Source organism: Carassius auratus, linkage group LG44F (assembly GCF_003368295.1).
Source record: "Carassius auratus strain Wakin linkage group LG44F, ASM336829v1, whole genome shotgun sequence".
Lineage (NCBI taxonomy): Eukaryota > Metazoa > Chordata > Actinopteri > Cypriniformes > Cyprinidae > Carassius > Carassius auratus.
In genome coordinates this window covers 1,184,537-1,206,236 of record NC_039298.1, presented here as the reverse complement: position 1 = coordinate 1,206,236, position 21,700 = coordinate 1,184,537, and the positions used below count along the sequence as shown (strand labels likewise).

The 21,700-nt window shown below is 38.7% G+C and overlaps 2 protein-coding genes across 3 annotated transcripts; both read left to right on the top strand.

Moving 5' to 3' along the window:
• The first annotated feature begins 391 nt into the window (after positions 1 to 391).
• On the top strand, positions 392 to 5,519 carry LOC113068278 (zinc finger protein 706). Of its 2 annotated transcripts, none has more exons than XM_026240951.1 (3): positions 392 to 546; positions 1,289 to 1,432; positions 4,803 to 5,519. In XM_026240951.1, exons 2-3 carry the CDS (start codon positions 1,298 to 1,300, stop codon positions 4,896 to 4,898), a joined length of 231 nt encoding a protein of 76 aa, XP_026096736.1. In that variant the 5' UTR covers positions 392 to 546; positions 1,289 to 1,297; the 3' UTR covers positions 4,899 to 5,519. The 2 variants fall into 2 exon arrangements, with proteins under 2 accessions (XP_026096736.1, XP_026096739.1); XM_026240954.1 differs by having other exon boundaries at positions 404 to 546; positions 1,266 to 1,432.
• Positions 5,520 to 10,424: 4,905 nt separating this feature from the next.
• LOC113068277 (14-3-3 protein beta/alpha-A-like) lies at positions 10,425 to 19,405 on the top strand. Its single transcript, XM_026240950.1, has 6 exons — positions 10,425 to 10,580; positions 13,225 to 13,527; positions 15,239 to 15,362; positions 17,711 to 17,874; positions 17,963 to 18,058; positions 18,418 to 19,405. The coding sequence occupies exons 1-6, from the start codon at positions 10,428 to 10,430 to the stop codon at positions 18,475 to 18,477; spliced, it is 900 nt and encodes a 299-aa protein (XP_026096735.1). The 5' UTR covers positions 10,425 to 10,427; the 3' UTR covers positions 18,478 to 19,405.
• The last annotated feature ends 2,295 nt before the right edge of the window (positions 19,406 to 21,700 follow it).

The window sequence follows — 21,700 nt, the reverse complement described above, 5'->3', positions numbered from 1 at the left end:
GAAAGCAATGAAACAAACGTCAGTTTTTCATATTTGGTTCATACAGAAAAACAGAAAAACTAAATATTGATTCGTTATTTCGTTTTTGGTTTGCCAGATTAAATGGAATAATTGAATGATCGGATGATACACGGACCACATAAGTACTCGTTCATTCAACTTTCGACCTATAACCCACGTTGAACTTGCAAAACCTACAATTCAGATCTGAGATTTCTCAACGGCAATCGGATGGAAGGGACAAATTTAGCCGTCTAGCCCTATAGACTCCCATTCACATGTTGCACTCATGGCGATCGCCCCCAGTGGAACTCTGGTGGTACTGCAACCAAAATTCGGTATAATAGGACTTAATAGGGAGTGGGAAGGCTCTCCGTAGACAGGCTCTGCCTGCGCTGCTGTGACGTCAGGGTCCCGCGGCTCTCTAGCGCTCTGCGCCGCTGTGGTTACTGCAGGAACTACACGAGAAGAGCGCAGCTGTCACAGCGCGTGCACGAGGACTCTTAACACGCTCAGAGCTGACAACGGATCTCATCTGCTCGCCAGGTATGCCCCAAACACACTCAGTTCCAGATAAGAAGAACCTATATTTGCATTTTGACCACCCGTGATTTACAGGAGTGTTTGTGTGTTGCTCGGAAGGTATGGTTTTGTTGGTGTGCTCACTCAGCATGCTAGCTGGCTAACCATATGTTGTTGTTAACTAAGCCTAGTATCTTCACTAACTAATCCACGTGAGCTCTTAAAGTATGCGAGGTTTTACATATATAAAGTTTCGTTTTTACCGTCTTTAAAACTCTAGATTATCGATAAGCCTCTACAGTGTGTTGTGAAATAGTGCTAATGGGCTAACGAGCTTTAAAATGTATTGACAGCTAGCTCCTTACACAGCTCACATTGAACATTAAAACTGGTTTCTACTGTGTACTAGCCTATTATTCTTTATTTAAAAAGTATAAATACTGCAATAGCTGTTAACTGGAGACATTATTCTCCTGTAACATGGAGCAGGTTTTGTGTCTTCTGGTCACTCTGTGATTTCTGTATCAAGCCACAACATCAGCTACCTGACATTGTTATTGATTTAAACAAAGCCAAAGGCAGAACAGGGTCAGTGTAAAACCTCATGTCCAATCCATAGGAGCCACAGTCCTGGTGAAGTCTTATCAGACAGATTTTTATTAGCGGAGTAAATGAAGTGGCGTTCGGTTTGTTTGCTTGATAACTGGCTTTGACTTTATCTGTGTGACTCTGAACTCCTTCAGTCTCTGTGTGTTGTTGACATCAGTCCAGCAGCATGGCTCGTGGACACCAGAAAATCCAGTCTCAGCAGAAGAACGCCAAGAAGCAGGCGGAGATCAAGAAGTCCAAAGGCCACGACCAGAAGACGGCGGCGAAAGCGGCGCTGGTGTTCACGTGTGGCGTCTGCAGGGTCAGTGGCTATTACAGCCGGTTATCTTTCCCCCAACAGATCATCCTCAGAGGTTCTTTTCAATCGAGTTTCAATTCCCACTCATGACAGATTGCACTTTTTATGCTTTCTGAACTTAATTGTATAAACTTTGGACATGTTCTGAAAACGACCCGAAGAGAAGAACCCATGATGTTGTCAGTATAAAGCTGAGTTTGTATATGGGTGTGTGTGTAGACAACGAATGTGTTTGGAAATTACGCTCTCAAGCTGCAACTTGTTTCTGACTATGAGAGTTATTTACTGTAAGTAACAGATCTGACTTGTCAGTACACCTTCTACCAATTACCAGTACCTGAGAGCCACACATGAGATTCAGAGACATGAAGCATCTTTAAAGCTGGGCGTACGTGGTGTGAATTCGGACGGTCGGATGATCGCACATCTATTCACACGTCACGAGTGAGTTTATCTGAACTTGTACAGTCACAGTGGTATACGACACGATTTTACGGCCTGCTGATTTCCAAAGCAATCGCATGAAGTTCCTGAATGTAATGACATATTGTACTGAAATTGTTGTTTTTTCAGTTTGTAATGTATTAAACACCCCCTTCTTATTTTATTTATTTATTTTCTCTTGTTGATGGTTGTATACTGTTTTTGAACGTTAATTAAAAATGAGTTTATCTTCCTTTTCAATAGTCCAAATTCACTGTGGCGCTGCCGTCGTCTTTTTTTTCTTCTTCTCTGTTTTTCCTCAGCTCCTGATTGGTCAACTTCAGATAGATCGACAAATCCGCTTGTTCAATTGCACGCACCTCACGAAACCAACAGCTCCCAAACTTTTTTTGATATGTTTAAAAATCATCTGGAGCACGTGAGGGTCTCGGCTCATAAATCACTGTCACACGATACAAGCCACAGCCATACGAGCATCAATGATACGAGTACGTACAACAGCAAAAATTGCACCATCTACGCCCGGCTTAAGGGATAGTTCACCCAAAAAATGAAAATTATGTCATTAATAACTCCCCCTCATGTTGTTCCAAACCTGTGAGACCTCTGTTTATCTTCAGAACACAGTTTAAGATATTTTAGATTTAGTCCGAGAGATCTCAGTTCCTCCATTGAAGCTGTGTGTACGGTATACTGTCCATGTCCAGAAAGGTAAGAAAAACATCATCAAAGTAGTCCATGTGACATCGGAGGGTCCGTTAGAACTTTTTGAAGCATCAAAAATACATTTTAATCCAAAAATAGCAAAAACTATGACTTTATTCAGCATTGTCTTCTCTTCCGTGTCTGTTGTGAGAGAGAGTTCACTGTAGTTTATTGATATCTGGTTCGCAAATGAATCATTCGATGTAACCGGATCTTCTTGTACCAGTTCACCAAATCGAACTGAATCGTTTTAAACGGTTCACGTCTCCATTACGCATTAATCCACTAATGACTTAAGCTGTTAACTTGTTTAATGTGGCTGACACTCCCTCTGAGTTAAAACAAACCAATATCCCGGAGTAATTCATTTACTCAAACAGTACACTGACTGAACTGCTGTGAAGAGAGAACTGAAGATGAACGCCGAGCCAAACCAGATAATGAACACTAGACTGACTCGTTCACGAGTCAAGAACCGGTTCTGTCGGTTAAAGATGTGTCAGATGGTATGACGCATGTACAGAGCAACAGTGGTGAAGTACCAAAACCTCATTAGAAGTCTGTGATTTTGAAACTGATATTTCAATGTAAACCTAAAAAAAAAGCCATGGTCACATTAGTCAAAAGTCCATGGTGTGAGTGCTGTTAGAAGCACAGCTCACATAGAAGTTATCAAAGCAAACAGCTTTCTTTTGAGTAATACGGCGAATCTACATGACCAGCTTGAACCCTTTGTGAAATCTGCGGGGGGAAATCTCACAAAATTCCCCATTAGGTGGATTCCTATTGAAATAATTGGATTTCTCCTGCAAAGATTAACAGTGGTCTGACAGCACTTTTATAATAAATCTATTTTAGGGATTCACATTAACGACTTAGTGAGTAATCGTTCTTATTTTAACTATAATCATATTTAGTATTTTCCTCATTTGAGAATTGTTTTTCTATCTTGCATCAGAATTCACGAAGACACAAATCAAGAGAACGTCAGCTCATATACAGGGTTCATTTTATCTCATCTAGTTAACTGATTTATTATTTTTGGTATATATATTACACGCTCTTTATAAAAACGAGAAAAAAAGAAATCTGGTAAAGCTCTCTCAAAGGCTGCAACAGTGAAATTTCTGAAATTAACAGCAAAATTGTCAACCGATTTCTTATTAAAACGACAATAGACCCCATGAAAGAAGACAGATTGGCTGTATTACACTGTCCCGTGGAGATGGCTACACTGGAAAGTTTTTTTTCCACTACTGTCAGCTTTCACTTGCTCTGTTTAGGGTTTAATAGATATCCACTAATATTACCAGTTTAACTGCACTGACACTTTTGGATGAGAACAAACTTTCAACTGAATTGAGATGAATAATGACACTAACTTTTCAACATGGACATGGTTATTAGACCGGATTAACATTGAACAGACCTGGACTAAACAATGACACTGTAGAGCTGCTCATAGCTGAATTGAACTTGTTTCATAATTGATGAACTTTGCAACATTGACACGGTTGGTGAACTGAATTGAGATGAATAATGACACTATTGTCTTCTGTACAGCTGCATTACATCTTAAACGTAATTTGTTTCATAATGACTTTCACAAGACTGTTATTTTTCTGTTTTGTAAATGTTAAGTTGTTTTGAAACAATCTGTGTTCTGTATTGCATAAAACACACACACACACACACTTACTACAACTTTTGCGTCAGTGAAATCTTAATTTTCTACCTGGTGATATTGATTAATTAAGGGATTAAGGGGTATAAAATATGCTCATGCAGAATAAGCCATTAATATATGCTTTGTAAGAACTAATAAACAGCCAGTGTGCTAGTATGCATGCTAACAAGCAACTAATTATTAGTGAGAATTGGTCGTTAAACTAAAGTTTTACGGTGTGTGTGTGTTTTTATGTAATTAATTTAAAGTCGAATTGTGTCCATTGAAATAAAAAGCTCTGATTGGTGGATTTAAGCTCTTCTAGCAACCCCATCAGCATTACTAATGCAAGAGAACCAATATGCCAATTGAACAATGTTTACAGGATTATGGTAAATTAATCAAGAGCCGCAGAAACTGTGACAATCAGAATACAGTTAATGTGATTTCGGTCGCCCCTGGTTCATGCAAAGTGTTCGTTTCACACCATGAAGCCAGACCTGACTTCCTTGAGCCATAACGTGGTGAACTAAACCGTGAAACCTCTCTGTTTTGCAGTCACAAATGCCAGATCCCAAGACCTTCAAGCAGCATTTTGAGAGCAAGCACCCCAAGAGCCCTCTTCCCCCAGAGCTGGAGGACGTGGAGGCGTAACCGGCCGAGGTCCATTGTGTAAAACATCACGATAAGAGTCCTGATCTCAAATTTGATTCATCAGGACAAGATCAGCGCTCTTACCTGAGTTTTATACATCCATCTTCCCCTTCACTGCAGACGTGAATCCCGTGGATCAAAGACTGATGACGTTTAGCTTCCCTCTCAACACAGCTTCAGAGCATTGCCTTCGCTACGATCAGCACTCACATGCTTTCTTTTCTCATCTCACTTGTGTCATTTAATAGATTGAGGGAAATTAGAACACTACCAGTGATTGTCAACTGATCATCTGTAACATAAATGTGGTAGTTACAGACATATTTGTCTGCTTTTGCTTGTTAGAGAAGTCATAGATGAGTGCAAAGGGATATGGAAAAATGTTCTTCTTTTTTTTACTAATTTTGCTTTCCCAAACAAACTGGATCTGTACACTGAAACCGGAATCTGATGCGTTTCTGTGAATCACTGGATGTGCCCGAGGTTACTGTAATCTTAACTTAATGTTGCTGCTGAAGTTATCTCAAACAATATCGCCTCAATGTTTGATATTCCTGCTCAAGCCGCCTGGTTCCCACACCAATGTAATATATCTCTTTAATAAAATTTTACTTTAAGTCATTGTGAGGCATGTCTTCAACACAGCTGGTGAGAAACCGGAGTCCAAAAACTTGATCTAAATATACCTTCAATGTGTGAATTGAAAACGAATTGACAGTGGCAACAAGGAACGGTGTTTCTAGGGCAGTTATTATGCATCATTAGCTTGACAGCATCACAGCAGGTCATTAATCACAGCTGAAGCCAACAGAATCGGACTCGGCCTGTTTGACCTAAACATGTCTGGAGATCTGGCCCAGTGATGTTTTAAACTGGTTTTACATTAGCTCAATACATGCAGATTTACACAGTCCTATGCTGTGCTATTATTAACTAAAACTTAAAAAAAAAAAATATATATATATATATATATATATATATATATATTAGATGAAAATTGTAACTTCTAAAACTTAAAAATTAGAAGTGTTCTCTTGGCAACTAACTGACAGAGGTGGAAAGAGTACAAAAATATTCTACTCAAGTAAAAGTACCATTACATGAATGAAATTTTACTTAAGTACAAGTAAAAGTACCAGTCTAAAAATCTACTCAAGTAAAAGTAAAAAGTAGCTCGTTTAAAATTTACTCAGAGTAAAAATTACTTAGTTACATTTTAACAGTGGTGAGGAGGCAAAAATGGGACCAAGGGTGTCAGACTCAGTTCCTGGAGGGCCACAGTCCTGCACAGTTCAGATATAACCCTAATTAAACAAACCTGATCCAGCTAATCTAATCATTTAGGTTTATTTGAAAACTACATGATATGTGTGCTGGAGCAGGGTTAGAACTAAACTCTGCAGGGCTACGGCCTTCCAGGAACTGAGTTACCACCCCTGGGATAGGCATATTAATCTCAAACTAGTTGTTTTTAATTAAAGAAATCAGTTATTTAGAATAATAAGACATTTGGGCTGTTACCAGGCAAATCAGTATCAACAAACTCATCTTATCAATGCAGACGAAATGCAGAAGCTGCTTCGGAAGTGGCATTTAGATGTATTTACACACTGTTTAGTGCAGGACAAGAATGCATTTACAAATCTGCAGTTATAAATGCATGAATAATGTTTTGATATACAAGGCATAAAATGTTGAATACTCATTTGAAATGATAAGAAATTAATTATTTAAAAAAAAAAATCAAAAGATACTTTAAATGTGAAATTAAAATTGCCAGTATGTGTCAGCAAGTCACTGTTAATAAGTGAGTCACTGGGATTGAACCGAATCATTTAAACGGTTGATTCATTCAGGAACGAAACACTGTCACGTTGCTCAGAGACGCAAAACTGTGCTTTGGTGGCTGTGTTTGGAATTATTTTTTGTTGTAAAAATAGAGCAAAAACAGGCAATCTGGTATCTAAAACGCAAGTCTCTTAATTAACTTGTTTACTGACCTATTGTAAAAAAAATATTATATTATATAATTATTGTGTATATATATATATATATATATATATATATATATATATATATATAATCATGATTTTTGGAGGAAAAGACATCATTCTTTGTGTGATTTTGATTTAATATTTGAAATTATATAAATATGTAAATTTCTGCCCCTATATCTTCAATTTTGTGATCATTCTAAATGCGCTTTAAAAGACTGAATCACACAGTGAAAGAACGCACTGTAAATGCGCGCGCACATTGTTAAAACAACAATGATATTATCGCAGACCATATATATCGCACAGTCCGCACCAGTCTTTTTGGCTAATTTGTGCAAAACCTCTTGCTAAAATGTCAAATCTTCATTTTAGCCACCAATGCAACGATGCAATTATTTAGCTTACCTCTACATGCTTGCGAAGGGTTGATGTCGAGATTTTATAATCTGCTAGTTGGTGTCTCTAGGTAAACACAGCTTACACTGAATAATAGAGCATGAATATGGCCAAGGGTTCACTTCATTTCCTTCGAGTTCAACTTCAGAATATGACTGGGTTTCGTTTTCAGCGGTGTCTGCACCACTAACGCCTGTTTTGTCCGTCTGCATCTTTCTTGTTATTTTAGCGCCAGTTTGCCCTCCTGCCCATTATTTACTGACGTAGTTTCCAGGGAGCGATTTTTTTTTTTTTTTTTTTTACTCAGTAATTAATGTGTTTTCAAATGTAGCGAAGTACAATACTTCAAACAAAATATACTTAAGTAAAAGTACAATTACAGATTTAAAAAATTACTTTAAAAAGTAGAAGTACACAAAAAAGCTACTCAATTACAGTAACGCGAGTAAATGTAATTCGTTACTTTCCACCTCTGCTAACTGAAATCGCTTTAACCTAAAGTTATCCACCTATTTTGGTGATCCATTTAAAAAAAAGTAACCAGCTTTTTGAAAACTGCTTGTTAATCTTTTCAATATGCTGTATTATCACCAACTCTTGGATTCAATACTTTTGTCGCCTTGTTTTCTTTAAATTATCACAGGTTTTGACACATTTCCACCAGACATCGTTTGGTACCGAGGCCAAATAATTCAGGTTTCGTGTCATCTGCCTCAGATTCTTCAAAGTGTGTTTTGACAAAACTCAGTCGTGACTGCATGTGGTCTTTCTTGACTCTTGAGGAGTGGCTTTTTTCTTGCAATCCTCTCATACATAGCTACACCTGATTAAGTTTACAAGTGATCCTTTTTTCTGACATGTTGGCATTATATCTATCTCTTGGAGTAAATACGGCAGGATAAAACAAAAACTGTGCCATCTTCATTTCAGGCTGCAAAGAAACAAAATGTGATTATTTAGATTATTAACTGCTTCCGCCCTGAGCTCAGGCATTTAACCACAGGGTGCTTTTATCACAAGATAACCAATGACACTATGCTTTCCAAAGAGCCAATCCCTATTTGTCCCGCTCTCACTCAGGAGAAAGCAGGCAGTGATGTGGACGAACAGGAAGTTGCACTGCATGTTGAGACGAGTCAGGACTGCAGCCAGACACACCCTCCAAAAAAGCCTTCTGAGAGAGAGACGGTATCGCAATGAAACACAGCAGATCACTCACCGGAAATGATTGCCTGGGAAGACTTTCAAACAGAAAGGGTACAAAATGGGCCCTGAAACTCCTAAAACAATAGTTTGAATTAGTTTGTGATTAAAAATAGATTTGAATAAGAATGAATTGAATATAAATTCACAATTGTGACGCATAAGGTCAAGACCTGGAAGGTGTGACAGGCCAAAATCACCATTTTAAAGGCGGGAAACACATTTTCTGTTTAATTCAAACTAGGTCGAGTTACAGTTTATCAAATGTATATAGCTGTCACAATAAACAACTCCGGATTTGTGCCTGTTATGCATAATTATGCAATGCCGGTTACGAGTAATTTTTTTCCTAATCATACTAATTTACTCAAATGCATTTTTTCTCTTTCTTTGTTGGCTATGAGTGTAACTCATTTTCCCTGGCTTGAGCTGATTTGTGTGAATGACCTGGTCTGTGTCATCAGTGACTCACCGATGATAATCAAGCAGGTATATCAGCGCTGAGCGTGTTGAGGTGTGGCTGAGGGTGGGGTGAAAATCCCTCTTTATGAGTCTAAATCTGACATTTGAGAAAGTGTCGCTTATTGAGCAACAACAATTATCTTTAGAGACTCACATAACAATTACATAAATAATTTAGCATTGAAAACCATGCCAGCAGGATTGAGATCTCATAATCCGGGTGTGACTTTACACATAAATTGGGTTGTAACATCTTAACACAGCATTCCAATGAGAAAATCTGACCCTATTAAAAATTAGAACATGTTCCCTTTATGGACCTCGATGGGAGATAATTGCTTTTATTAGTATCTGGTTCTTCTGCTCCAGTTTAGTTCATCCGAGCTGCTCTGATGCTGTGTGTTCAGACCATGCTGCTGATCAGACAATGCTGTCTTCTTTGTCTTGTCTTTTTTTTTTTTTTTGACAGTATCTAGTAGTACACAAAAAGTCTGACACACTGATGTATCATTGTATTCTGGGTCAACTGTTGTACTACATTATGACAAACCCCGCTACAGCAAAACCAAGGGTGTATGAGCAAGACTATTAAGCAACACATGTCAAAAATCTAATAAATCTACACAGAGTAATACATCTGTTTCATTAACACTTTGATGCATGACATCCACTACAGCTGAGAAAATAAAAGAAACAATACCATTTTAAAATACAAATTTAATTTTTTTGTAGTAATATAAATTTAGTATTACTGTTTAATATATATATATATATATATATATATATATATAAATTCATGTAAATTACATATTAAGCATGTTCACATCTACATGTCTTCTGATGTGTCCCTCACAATATGTACATTATTAGCAAATAAAAGGCTTTTTAATATTATTCTTAGAACCATGTGCCTTTCTTTTATTCTATTATTCTATTCTATGTATTCTTTTAATAATGTTCTAAGATGAACATACAGGACTGAAGCAACACTGGTTTAACTGATTATCCATATATATATGTGTGTGTGTGTGTGTGTGTGTGTGTATGTATATATTTATTTATTTTTTGAAAAATCGTATTTTGTGTAGTCCTAACCTTCACTTGTTCATCTCTCAGTCATCATTGTATTGAATCGCATTATGTTTCGCCTTCACAGTAAAACTACAGAGCTTTAATCATAAAACTAAGCATTTAATTATCAAGATATAAGACTATTATTGGGAGACGATATGTTCTTTATGTAGTCTATTATATTGTTAAAAAGAAACCACTAATTTACAAGGCAAGCTATCATAATCTCATCAGAATTTTGCACCTCATAATGAAAGTGATTTTTTTTTTTTGTCTCCTCGAGTTTGAGCTCTATAGAGAGTTTTCTTCACATAGACTGTATGAAGGGTTAAACTCGTGCTCCTCGTTAGATTCCTCGGAATCGAGCGCGCTCCAGGTCGCGCGGTTCACGCCAATCAGAATGCCCGTTGCCCAGGCAGCGGTTGACGTCATGCCCCTGCTCCCGCAGCGTGAGAGCGCGCGGGAGACCCCGTGGCCGCGCCGCGCGCCTCAGTCGATGAGTGGCAGCGGATCCGTGCAGCCGGACACAGAGCGAGCAGTCTCTCATTCACAGGTTGGCTTACTTTCGTTTCATTCAACTCTTCTCGGTGTTGTTGCATAAATAAGAGCTGTATTTCTGTCTTCCGAGTCTGCTTGTTTTAACCGAGCTATCACTCGAAAAGACGCAAATTGTTTGTAAAAAAAAAAAAAAAAAAGTAACGTTACTTGCCTTAGGGATGCTTCAAAGCTTTTTGCTTGAGAAATGACTCAGTAACGGCTCGGATGATACCAGAATGACAAGTTTTACTCCTAAAATGAAGTTGGGGCTGTTACGGGATTTAATAAACGCTATTTCCCGCGTTTTTAGCTCTTCGACCGTTTCAGTTTTCCAGACAACGGAAGGATGAGTCGTCCTCCTCCGCTCACAAATGTCACTTAATCTGTTATTATTCACGTGTTAGTCAGAATATAAGTGTAAAAGTGTGAATTAGAGGATCCTGGAGGATGTCTGGCAAGCCAGATCATGTCGGGCACATGAGGCGGAAAGTAGGGCGTTTACCTCACTGCTCGAGTTCCTGTCAGTTGAAGGTATCGACAGTGTGTCTCTTTTTGAATTTGCTTATGAAAATTAATTGGTGTTTTGGTCTTTGTCAGCAAAGTGTAATCTATATTTACACTGTCTAAAAGGCCGTTGTAAGATAAAATGTTTAGCGTGGCTTCGTGATCGAGACAAAGCGGACGTTAGGAAGGTAACGTCAGGTAAAGCGCGGACGGGCACGCGCTCGCTCGGGCGCAGGGCGCGAGGAGTTCGCGCGCATGAATTCCCGGATGGACCGTAATCAGACGGACATCAGAAGCGAGATCAGACTTTTTTATATATTAAGATATATAAAAAAGGGTGTCTTGTTTAAATATTGTTCGCTGGTTGCTGTTGGGCTGGTGTGTGGACTGGGCGTGGTCGGCGGAGTCATGTCCGCATTTTTGGCCATTTTCACTCCTTTTCTCTCACATCACATGTAAAATGAATGGCTGTCGGTTGGGTGAATTAAAGTCATCGTTTCTGGGGGTCTCAAGGCCCGCATTCCTCTAATTTCTCAATCTTATAATGTGAAAGCCCTATAAATCGGCCAAGATGTCAGTATTTGCCGACTACTAGATTCTTAGAAGTGTACTCTTCCCTGTTTCAGTGCAGGGTAATGCTCTAAAAGTATTTGGAAACAAAAAATGTGCATTTCAGCCAGTGTTATGTTAAACACATCCGCATATTTGATACAACTAAAGGATTAGCTCACTTCCAGAATAAGGAAACTTCCGAGGAATAAGGGTCTTATCTAGCAAAACGATCGGTCATTTTCTTAAAAAAAAAAAATTGATTTAACGTTACTTTTTAAACAGAAATGCTCGTCTTGCACTAGCTCGACTACACGCATTACGTAATTACGAATATTTTTATTATTGTTATGAAAAAACTGAAGTGCGCTTATAATAAACCCAACAGTGTCGTCCATTGGTTTGGATCGTTATAGCTGAAAACACGATTACAGTAAGAATAACTACAAAGTTTTAATAATTTTTTTAATTCTGTGAGTTTAGGCATGAAGGAACAATATTGTTGGTAATATTGAATCATTTTCAAAGCATTTTTTGCTGTAGTTATATTTATCATCATAGTTCTTGGTGTGAGCAGGCGTTTAATGTGTTAAAAATTAAATTTTGAATTAATAAATGTTTAATTAAATATATTCAGCATTGTCAAAATATTTTAGCTAAATTGCCCCGCTTCAATTGGGATTGTCTGCAATTTGCGGAGACCGGAAGTCCTTCATTTTCAGTGAGAGTTGATGCCAGGCGCCATAAATGGCAGAGTATGTATGTGATGTAATAGTTGAGCAGCCTTTATGCAAAGGAACGGTGATGCACTGTGTCTACTGCCAGTGGGAGCTGAGAAAGTTAGGACTGCAACTAATGACTATTTTATTAATTTATTAAATTGTTGCTTATGTCTTTGTTTAACTGGATTAAAAATTATTTAAATGATTTTATTCCATCTTATCCAATGGTGTCCTCCAAATAGTGTGAAGGCTATGAAAATAATGACAGTATCTATGTAGGCTATGATATACATTTTGTGCAAAAATAATTAAAATATAAACACAACATTCTAAAAAAAAAAAATGTCCACCATAATAAAGAAAAACAGACTAAACATGCACATATGAATTTATCTGGATATAGTAATTATTTTCACACTATACAAAAGTACATTTACGGCTTTAACAAGAATACTACTTCTGTTGTGTAGCACTTAAAACCAATACTTAATACATCCAATAAAACACATTTAATGTAACACATTCTGGTCCCGTTTAATGTTCAACGCTCTAAGGACAAGTCTTTATGCAAAACAAATACTTATGTGGTTTCTGACATGTACAATTGAGAATTTAACTATACGATTCAAATTATGCACTGGGGAATGTATCATACTGTAAATCTGTTCGGATCAGATCTCTTCTTGAGTTCAAAAACTATTACCAATTCAGCATAATAGAGTTTTTAATATGTATTCAGCACATTTGATTCTATCCGATTGATCTTTAGCCAGATTGAATTGTCTAGTTGAGAGCTCCAGTTAGCAAAGCATTTAGTACCCTGTGATACCACAAAGGATAAGTCTACATAATATATCTTCCTGAAATTGTATGTTTCTCCTGTAGAACCAAGCAGCCATGGACAAGAGCCAACAAGTGCAGAGGGCCAAACTGGCGGAGCAGGCCGAGCGCTACGATGACATGGCCGACTCCATGAAGAAAGTGACTGAGCTGGGAGAGGAGCTGAGCGACGAGGAGAGAAACCTGCTCTCTGTGGCCTACAAGAATGTTGTGGGCGCTCGCCGGTCCGCCTGGAGGGTGGTGTCCAGCATCGAGCAGAAGACTGAGGGCAGTGACAAACAGCAGATGGCCAAAGAGTACCGTGAGAAGATTGAGTCCGAGCTGAAGGCCATCTGCAAAGACGTTCTGGTGAGCTTCGAAAGGGACAGCCCCGCTGATAGGGATCATGACTGTTCAGAGCCATCTTAAATAAGATATGGTGAAATGTTTCCTGTCAGCAAGGTCTTCCTTTTTGGTATTAGCCAGAACTAGGGGCAGGAATAAAGAACTGGAGCAAGATTCATAAAAAAAACAAATCTTCTTTAAAGCGTTTTTCATTCACCTGATCAACAAGACTTTGACAAAGAAGATTGTGTTCAGAAACATTTTTTGTCATGCTGGTTGAAAGTCTCTTCACATCCTGATAGGTGTAAATGTATTTATATATTCTGTGGAAGGTGTAGGACCCAGGAAATGTTTGTCCAATCAAAATGTTCAATCTGAACATTATAATAGGCTTTCTTACCTGCCTGTCAGCTTGTGTATTTGCTTAACTCTGCAGACAGTCATCAGCGCGTTCAATGAAATCTGTGCAGACAGGGAGAAAGGCAGGCAAACATCAACAACCTGACCTTCCTTCCTTCCTTCCTTCCTTCCTTGGTATTGTAGTACTGTTACTAACTGTACTATAAAGTTTTCTCAACAGTCAGTGACACATGGTGTATTGTAGTAATGTTGTCACGCGTTCAGGAGGCGTGGCTATGAACAGTGATTTGCAGGGAGGGTGGGACGTACTCTTTCAGTGCCGTCAGGCTAAAGTTAGTATTTTCCAAGATGTCCTACTGCACCTTTAATGAAACGCTGTCCTCTTTAAAGACATTGTGGCAGCTCGTCAGCCAGTCATTGGTTTGTATCCAGACAAGCCAAACAATGGAGTCCTTTGTTTGAATGGTCACCAAATCAGCTCTTCCTCTGGAGTAGTTTTAGATACAGAGTTCTTTCTTTCAGGAAACTGGAGGTGAGACTTGTGCAACCGAGTAAGGCTTTAATGAATCAGACGAGTAAGGCTTTAATGAATCAGACGGGGCCATTGCCTCTCCTCGTACTGGGCCGTTTTAGTTGGATTGCCGCCTGAGGCATCTTAAACGCTGGCACGTGGAATGTTATGCTTTGCATTTATGACATTCCTTCCATTTTACAGATGTTATTTAGACTGCATCCAGAAGATTGTGATGTTTAATTTGGCATTAGGAGGGTTATGGGTTGAAGTTGGCTTCTGCAAAGAAACAAGCAGCTGGATGTTACGTCTTGCGTCCTCTGAACAACTTTCGACATGAACAACTTGTCAAGCCCATTAGATGATGAGATAAAGCGGCATGTTAAACTCATGAGGTATGAGGCGCGTTCGCTGGTAGACTTGATGTTCCTCACAAAATTAATGTGACAAGAAAGAAGGATTTTACATCAAAAACTAAAGTGAATTGGAAAATGCAAAGCTGTTCACACCTAAAGTGAATACATGCATCTGGCTGAGTAAGGCTTTTGGTAGAAAATCCAACAACATTGCAAACAGACATAAAACAAGGGCAGAACACAAGTGAGTAAAGCTGTACAAAAATGTTATGGATCAATCTGGAAAGCAAATGAATCTACAGTCCAGTCACTTTCAAAAAATGATACATAACGTGTAGAACAGACCATGACTGGCCAGTATTTGCCATCAGGTAATTGGAGCAGCTATGAGGTGTGTGACGTTTTCCATAAAAAGGGAAATCTTTAGAGAAAAATAATGCAAATGTGTTTAACATTTATTTTGTAACATGTTACGGTCTTGACCTGCTCATGTGTCTCTCGTCCGCAGCATCTCCTGGACAAGTTTCTGATCCGCAGCACCTCTCCAGCAGAGAGCCAGGTGTTCTACCTGAAGATGAAGGGAGACTATTACCGTTACCTGGCTGAGGTGGCCACAGGAGAGGAGAAAACCGGTGAGCTTCTCCTGAACTACATTAAGATATATACACATTGGGCTTTTCCTAATCTCCTTTATTTTGATTTGAGAACCCGATCTGAGTGTTAGCCGGTCTTAGGTGTCCAGCATGGTGCCTGTGAGTTTGAGGCTGTGCATATGTGCAGCCACACCTCAGTCACACACGTGCGTGTTTTGGGGGTTTTGGTCGCTAGCAGTGGAACAGGTCTTTACTTGTGCCTCCACGCCCTTGATGGATGATTATTAAGGAAATGCTGCACAAATTCTCTTTTAAAACAGAAATGGTTCAGGATGTAAGCTACACTTAGAGGTATACAAAACTAAGGCCCTAAGAAAAGTGCCTTTTTCCATTTTATTTTTTCTGAATTGCATTATAATTTTAAGTCGGTATTAATTATATACAGTAGCACTATTAAACACACAAATAGTAATAACAAAAGTGCCTTAGTATTTTTTCAGAACATTTGTGTGGTCTGTGTTGTGTTTTAACAGTTTCTGAATCCATATGTCTCAGATTTTGGCTAGATGAGCATCAGGATCGTGCCAGTGAGTGTGTCTTGAAATGCTGTCCAGATTGACAGCCCACTAGCTTCTGGAACAGAGCAATAATGTCCACATGAATAAGCTTACATAACTTCGGTAGGGATTTTACTGATTTGTTTGTCCTCGAGCGAGTACACTGGCTCACCTCCAAACTCTCTAGCTGCCCACCTAGAAGCATCTTACGCACGCCAACACAAACAGTATGCAGCCTTATACAAAACACCTCGCTTCAGCCAACATATGACAGCATCTCATGGAGAAGACGGTCTCAGAATGCATTGCTATAAGCCAAGTGTCAGGTGAAATCTCCTTTCTTGATCAAGAACTTCAGAGAATAGATATAATAGCTCCATCTTATGCATTCTTGTACCTTTTAGAATAGCGAGCTGTTAGCAATGCTGCTCTTGTTTGGAAGAGAGTGTGATGTTTCCTGTGTGATGCTTTTGAACTCAAGAGGTCAATCAATTAACCCCTCGTTATAGAAGTCTCATGAAGTAGCCACAGACGCAGGGCTTTAATTATAAATGTGGAAATGAAGGCTGGAGCTCTTGTGTCCTAGTTCGTGAAGCTCTGGAGACACAAGCTGCTTGCAGATTAATTTGAGGACATCCAGTGTGACTGTTTCATACCTGCATGAGATATTCTCACTGTAGCTCATTCCCCTGCTTTGTAACGAAGAACCAATCCAGTCGAGTGATTTGGACACCGTTTCTGTGTGCTTTCGGCGAGGACAATGCAAATGTTGTGGTTTCTTCTTCCACCATCCAGTCTTTCTCTCATCACATACGATTCATGAGCGGGTCTCGGCAGATTGAGACGCCGCACGACGTCCCTGAGTTTTGTTGCAGAAAGCAATGCGCCGCACAGTTCTTCTCCACCTCGTTTTGTTTCATCAGTGAGTGATTGCCCTCCACATGTGGTCTTCGGCTGAGTCCGTCTGTGGAAGTAATAATTCACTCTTTCCGATAGATGCATGGGTTTATTAGGGCTGCCGCTTCTCCCTGCAGGGTTTGATGAATTTTTAAGCGCCTGGTGTGTTTCTATGGCAGCGCAGGAGTGAATGATCTGACTGAAAGCGAATATGGCTCATCTGTTTGAGCATAAGCAGCCACTGACCGATTACTGTCAGTGTGATCATCACCATTGCAACAGCATCTGGCTGATGGGTTTCAGCAGTAGGCTTTAATACATGCAGCACTCGGCCACGGTCTCCTGAATCTCTTCAAATGAACAATAGCTGCTCATCTGGCACAGCACGTCAAACGCTCTTTACAGAGCTGCCTCTCTTTTATAATATATCTATTTCTCTCTGAGCATCAATCAAAACAGGCAACCACAAGCTTTTAATGCACCATGATATTAACTATTGTTAACACCTCTCCGAAGTGTAGAGGAGAAGAAAATTTTCAGCCATGGAAAAACAATGAAATGCATGTTTTGGATTTTTTAATTGTTTCTGCAACAGTAACCATCATGTTAAATGATGTTTAACAAAAATGTAATTTAATCAAAAATGTATTTAATTAGTAATCGGTTTCAGGATTATTTTAAAATTTCGTTTTTTTTTTTCTTTTTTTTTAGTTTTTTTTTATCGAATGTTCAAAGAACAACATTTATTTCAAATAATTTGTAACTTTATTCATGTTTTTACTGTCACTTTTCACCAATTTAATGCATGCATCATTTTGTGAATAAATGTATTTAGTTTGTCTAGTAGAGTATATGGTCGACCGTAATCTGTTCTGTTGTGTGGGAAAGTATTAAAGGATTCTTGCATAAATAATGTGGTGTGTTTGTACACAGACATCATCCAGAAGTCTCAAGAAGGGTACCAGGCCGCCTTTGACATCAGCAAAGACAACATGCAGCCCACTCATCCCATCCGCCTGGGCCTGGCCCTCAACTTCTCAGTCTTTTACTACGAGATCCTGAACTCTCCAGAGAAGGCTTGTGAACTGGCCAAGAAGGTTAGTATGGGTGCTCATGGGGCTCAAAGCTTACACACAGAATATAGCTTGGTATTATTTATTAATCTATGTATCTGTGCTTATGTAGGCTTTTGATGATGCCATTGCTGAGCTGGACCAGTTAACTGAAGACTCGTATAAAGACAGCACACTCATCATGCAGCTACTCCGAGACAATCTGACAGTGAGTCCTTACTCTCTGATATTAACCCAGTACAGCTGAGAATCTCACACCACAGCACGACCCTGAATTACATTCAGATCTAGCTTTTCTGACACTTAATGCAAAGGAAACAAAATACGGAAAATGCAACGTTGCCTACAGTACATGATCTCGATTATAAAGAGTAATGTTAATGAGGAGTAAATCTTGAAATAATCCTCAAGATAGCTAGTGATGTGACATTCGTACTTCTTACTAAAACACCTTGAAACTTAAGTTGGACGTCATGCTCCTTTCTACCCTTTTAAACTTCCATGTTTATTTCAATGGATAGATAAGGGTGTGCACGCTTTAATGCTCCCCCGTTTGAATGTTTTCAGCTGTGGACCTCTGACAATCAGGCCGACGGCGAGGACACAGAAGAGGGCCGGGAAAACTAAAGCCAACTCCACAAAGAACCTTTTGAGTCAGCACAGCGAGAGACAACGCTGACGCTTTTACAGTTCCAGCTTCATACTCACCAGCCCGTCATGTGTGTGTGTGTGTTTGGATATGAGAGTGTGGAGGAGAGACTGTGTGTGTGTGTGTGTGTGTGTGTGTTTGTTTGGGGGGCAGACAGGCAGACAGCAGTTGTTTGTCATTTAAAAATGTGTTCATTGTGGATTGGAGAATGCAGAGTGTTTTGTTAGCTTGATGTGTGCTCATGGGATGCCAGTCACCATCAAGCCAACATCAGATTTGTTGTAGGTGCATGTGAGAAAGAGAGAGAGAGTATGAACCCTTTTCTGAGTTTGCTAGGGGAGCATTTAGTGATGGGTTTCATTCAATTCTTCATTTTCCTAAAGAATCATTGGAAACAAACCAAAAGTCAGTATGAAAGAATACTTGTGTCAGATTGGGCTTGTGCAAGACATTCTACTTCAGTCGTCAAGTGTTTGATTTCTCATTGGTGAATAATGCGTCCAATCTTTCTCAGTCGAGCGCAGACCTAAGATCAAAAAGACTTGACACATGGCTTATACTGTAACTTTGATATAAAAGTCTTGTTACCGGAGCAGTAAGTAATGCTTTTCATGTGCTTCTCTGATTAATACTGTTTTCTATTAGGAGTTGCGGTTTAGTTTTATTTGTACTAATACTTACTCGATCTGTTTTTAGCTGTTTTGTTGACTCTTTTGATACTTGCCTAAGCTGCATGTGGCTGTAGTTATTCAGGGTGACTGGAGTTGGCTGGTTGGGCTGCCTAGCAACTGTCTTAGAACTTTCATACGGAACACTCAGCATTATTGTTATTTGTTGTGGAGGGGGGGCGGGGCGGAGGGATCTGGATCTCATGTTAGTGGAATTAAAACAGATAGAACACACACCACATGATCTCTGGCTCTTTTTGCATTGCATTCAGTCTCTGGTGTTTTTCCAGCGTTCCAGAAAAAAAAACCCACTTCAAAATATTCATTTAGATAAGTGCTTGCAGGGGAAAGGGGTTAGTTATTGTGACACAAGTTAAGATTAAAAAGGATTTTCAACTGAAACAAATAAATAGTTCCCAAAAATTAAAAGTCTGCATCATTGGCTAGTCCAAAACTTACATGGAAGGAGATGTTAAGAAAAAAAAGTGAATGGAAACTGGAGCTATCGAATGCAAAACTCTCCGTGGCCATATCTGATGTGAAACTGACATTTGGTACATTAATACAAACAGGAATAGAGAGCTACATCAGAAGACTTCTTTTCTGTTCCCGTTCATTTGTGTTGCGTTGAACAGAGCCACCCGGACCTTGTGCCGATTAGCTCGACAGAAAACAATAAAGTTTGGAAGAATGTGAGACTCCTTTTGACTTGGATCTGGGACAGTGCTTGAGTGGTGTTGGTGGTCAAGCGGTTGTCTTCTCAGACCTGTTTTACGTGCGGAGCAGGAAGTGGGTCATATCATCTCAGTGGAGCGCAGTCATCTGAGTCCTGCACCAGATTCACTGGACCGAGGAGAGGAGAGGTGACTTTCAGGACTAATGCTGACTAACTCCGATGGCCTGATATCACCCGTGGCTTCCAGTCATGGACAAGCAATGTGATGTGTTGCTCATGTCATGATATCTCTACAGTATTGAGCACAAAGCCAAGCTTAAATGCTTAGACCTGGGTTACTACGGTAAACTAGAACTAAAGCCATTCAAAACAAATAAATCAAATACTTTTTAACATCAACTGAACATTATCATCAACAAAACTCAAATAAAATATAAAAAAAAAATGAAGTTGCCAGCATTTAATAGTTTAGTTTAGTCAATTGAAGTTCAAAAATGACTAAGCGAAGTTAAAAACGAAAACTGAAAACTATAGTATTGATGTATAGTAATTCAGTGGTCAAAATGCGGGAACTGTTTGTAGCCTGGAAACATTGGGAAATAAAATGATACATTTAAAATTGTGATTCCCAGTCATAGGGATTAAGAAAATCTTAATAAATATAAATAAATAAACATGAAAATATTAGTAAATGCACATTTCGGACACTGGAATAATAGACCCTTTAAAAAAAATAAGACAGAAAACCCTGGAAATATCATGGAAAATGAAAAATATAATTTAAAATTGTGATTCACAGTCTTATAGGGATTAAGAAAATATTTTTATAAAATATAAATAAACATGAAAATAATAATGAATGCACATTTAAGTGGTTAGACTGGGATAATTTGTATATATACACACACACACACACATACAGTGTATTAAAAAGAAACCAATGCAGTGGCTGTATCAAAATATCTGGAGATCCTTTAACAAAACATAAGCTAAGATAAAAACCTGAAAATATGATGAAATTTGAACATTGTAATTTCTACAGAATCCCTGTTTCGTCCATCCAGTATCTTATTTTTGAAGTGAACAGGAGCACCTCTGGAGAGCTTGTGGAAAAGGCCCCGTTCCTCTCAGTCGGGACGGGTGTGTCGTGGACAGCCCCGGGGCAGGGCTGTGGGATGGGCGTGTTTCATTGGAGATGGGCAGACTGCACTGAACAACAGTACCTCTGTGGAGAGAGGATGAGTAATCAGCAGGAAGAGACGGGAGACAAACCTCTCTGAGTAATGGGCATGCCAGACAATACATGTGCATGATCACATAGCTCACGCTGCTTAAGACTCGCTTTCAGCTGCACAGATCACATCTCGTATGCTGCGGAGATTACTTACAAACTACAGTCTGTTACTGATTTCAAATGACAAAGATTGTAGTTTGTAACATTATCTGATACATTACACATTATAGGAAATATAATTGGACTATTTTGTGATTACTTTTGACCTAACTTGTTTATTACCTTGATTTAAATAGAATAAGATTGCACCATATTGATATAAAAAAATACAAAGAGAAAGAAAATATATTTCATTTGTTATTAATGACATGAAGCATATTAAACATCACATCAAGGTTTGTTTTTATTTCAGTTCAAGTTGGGAGTTTTTAAATGTAATATATTTTATTTCAATTGTCAAAAAAAAAAAAAACATTGCAATAAACCAAAATCCACATGCAGTGTGACAACATGCCCCCCTATAATATCATATTTTGAATTAGCTTTTTTTTTATATTTTATTTTTAATGTTATGTGCTTTTTGACATTTTTTGTTTTAGCTTTATCTTGTTTGGACTTCATTT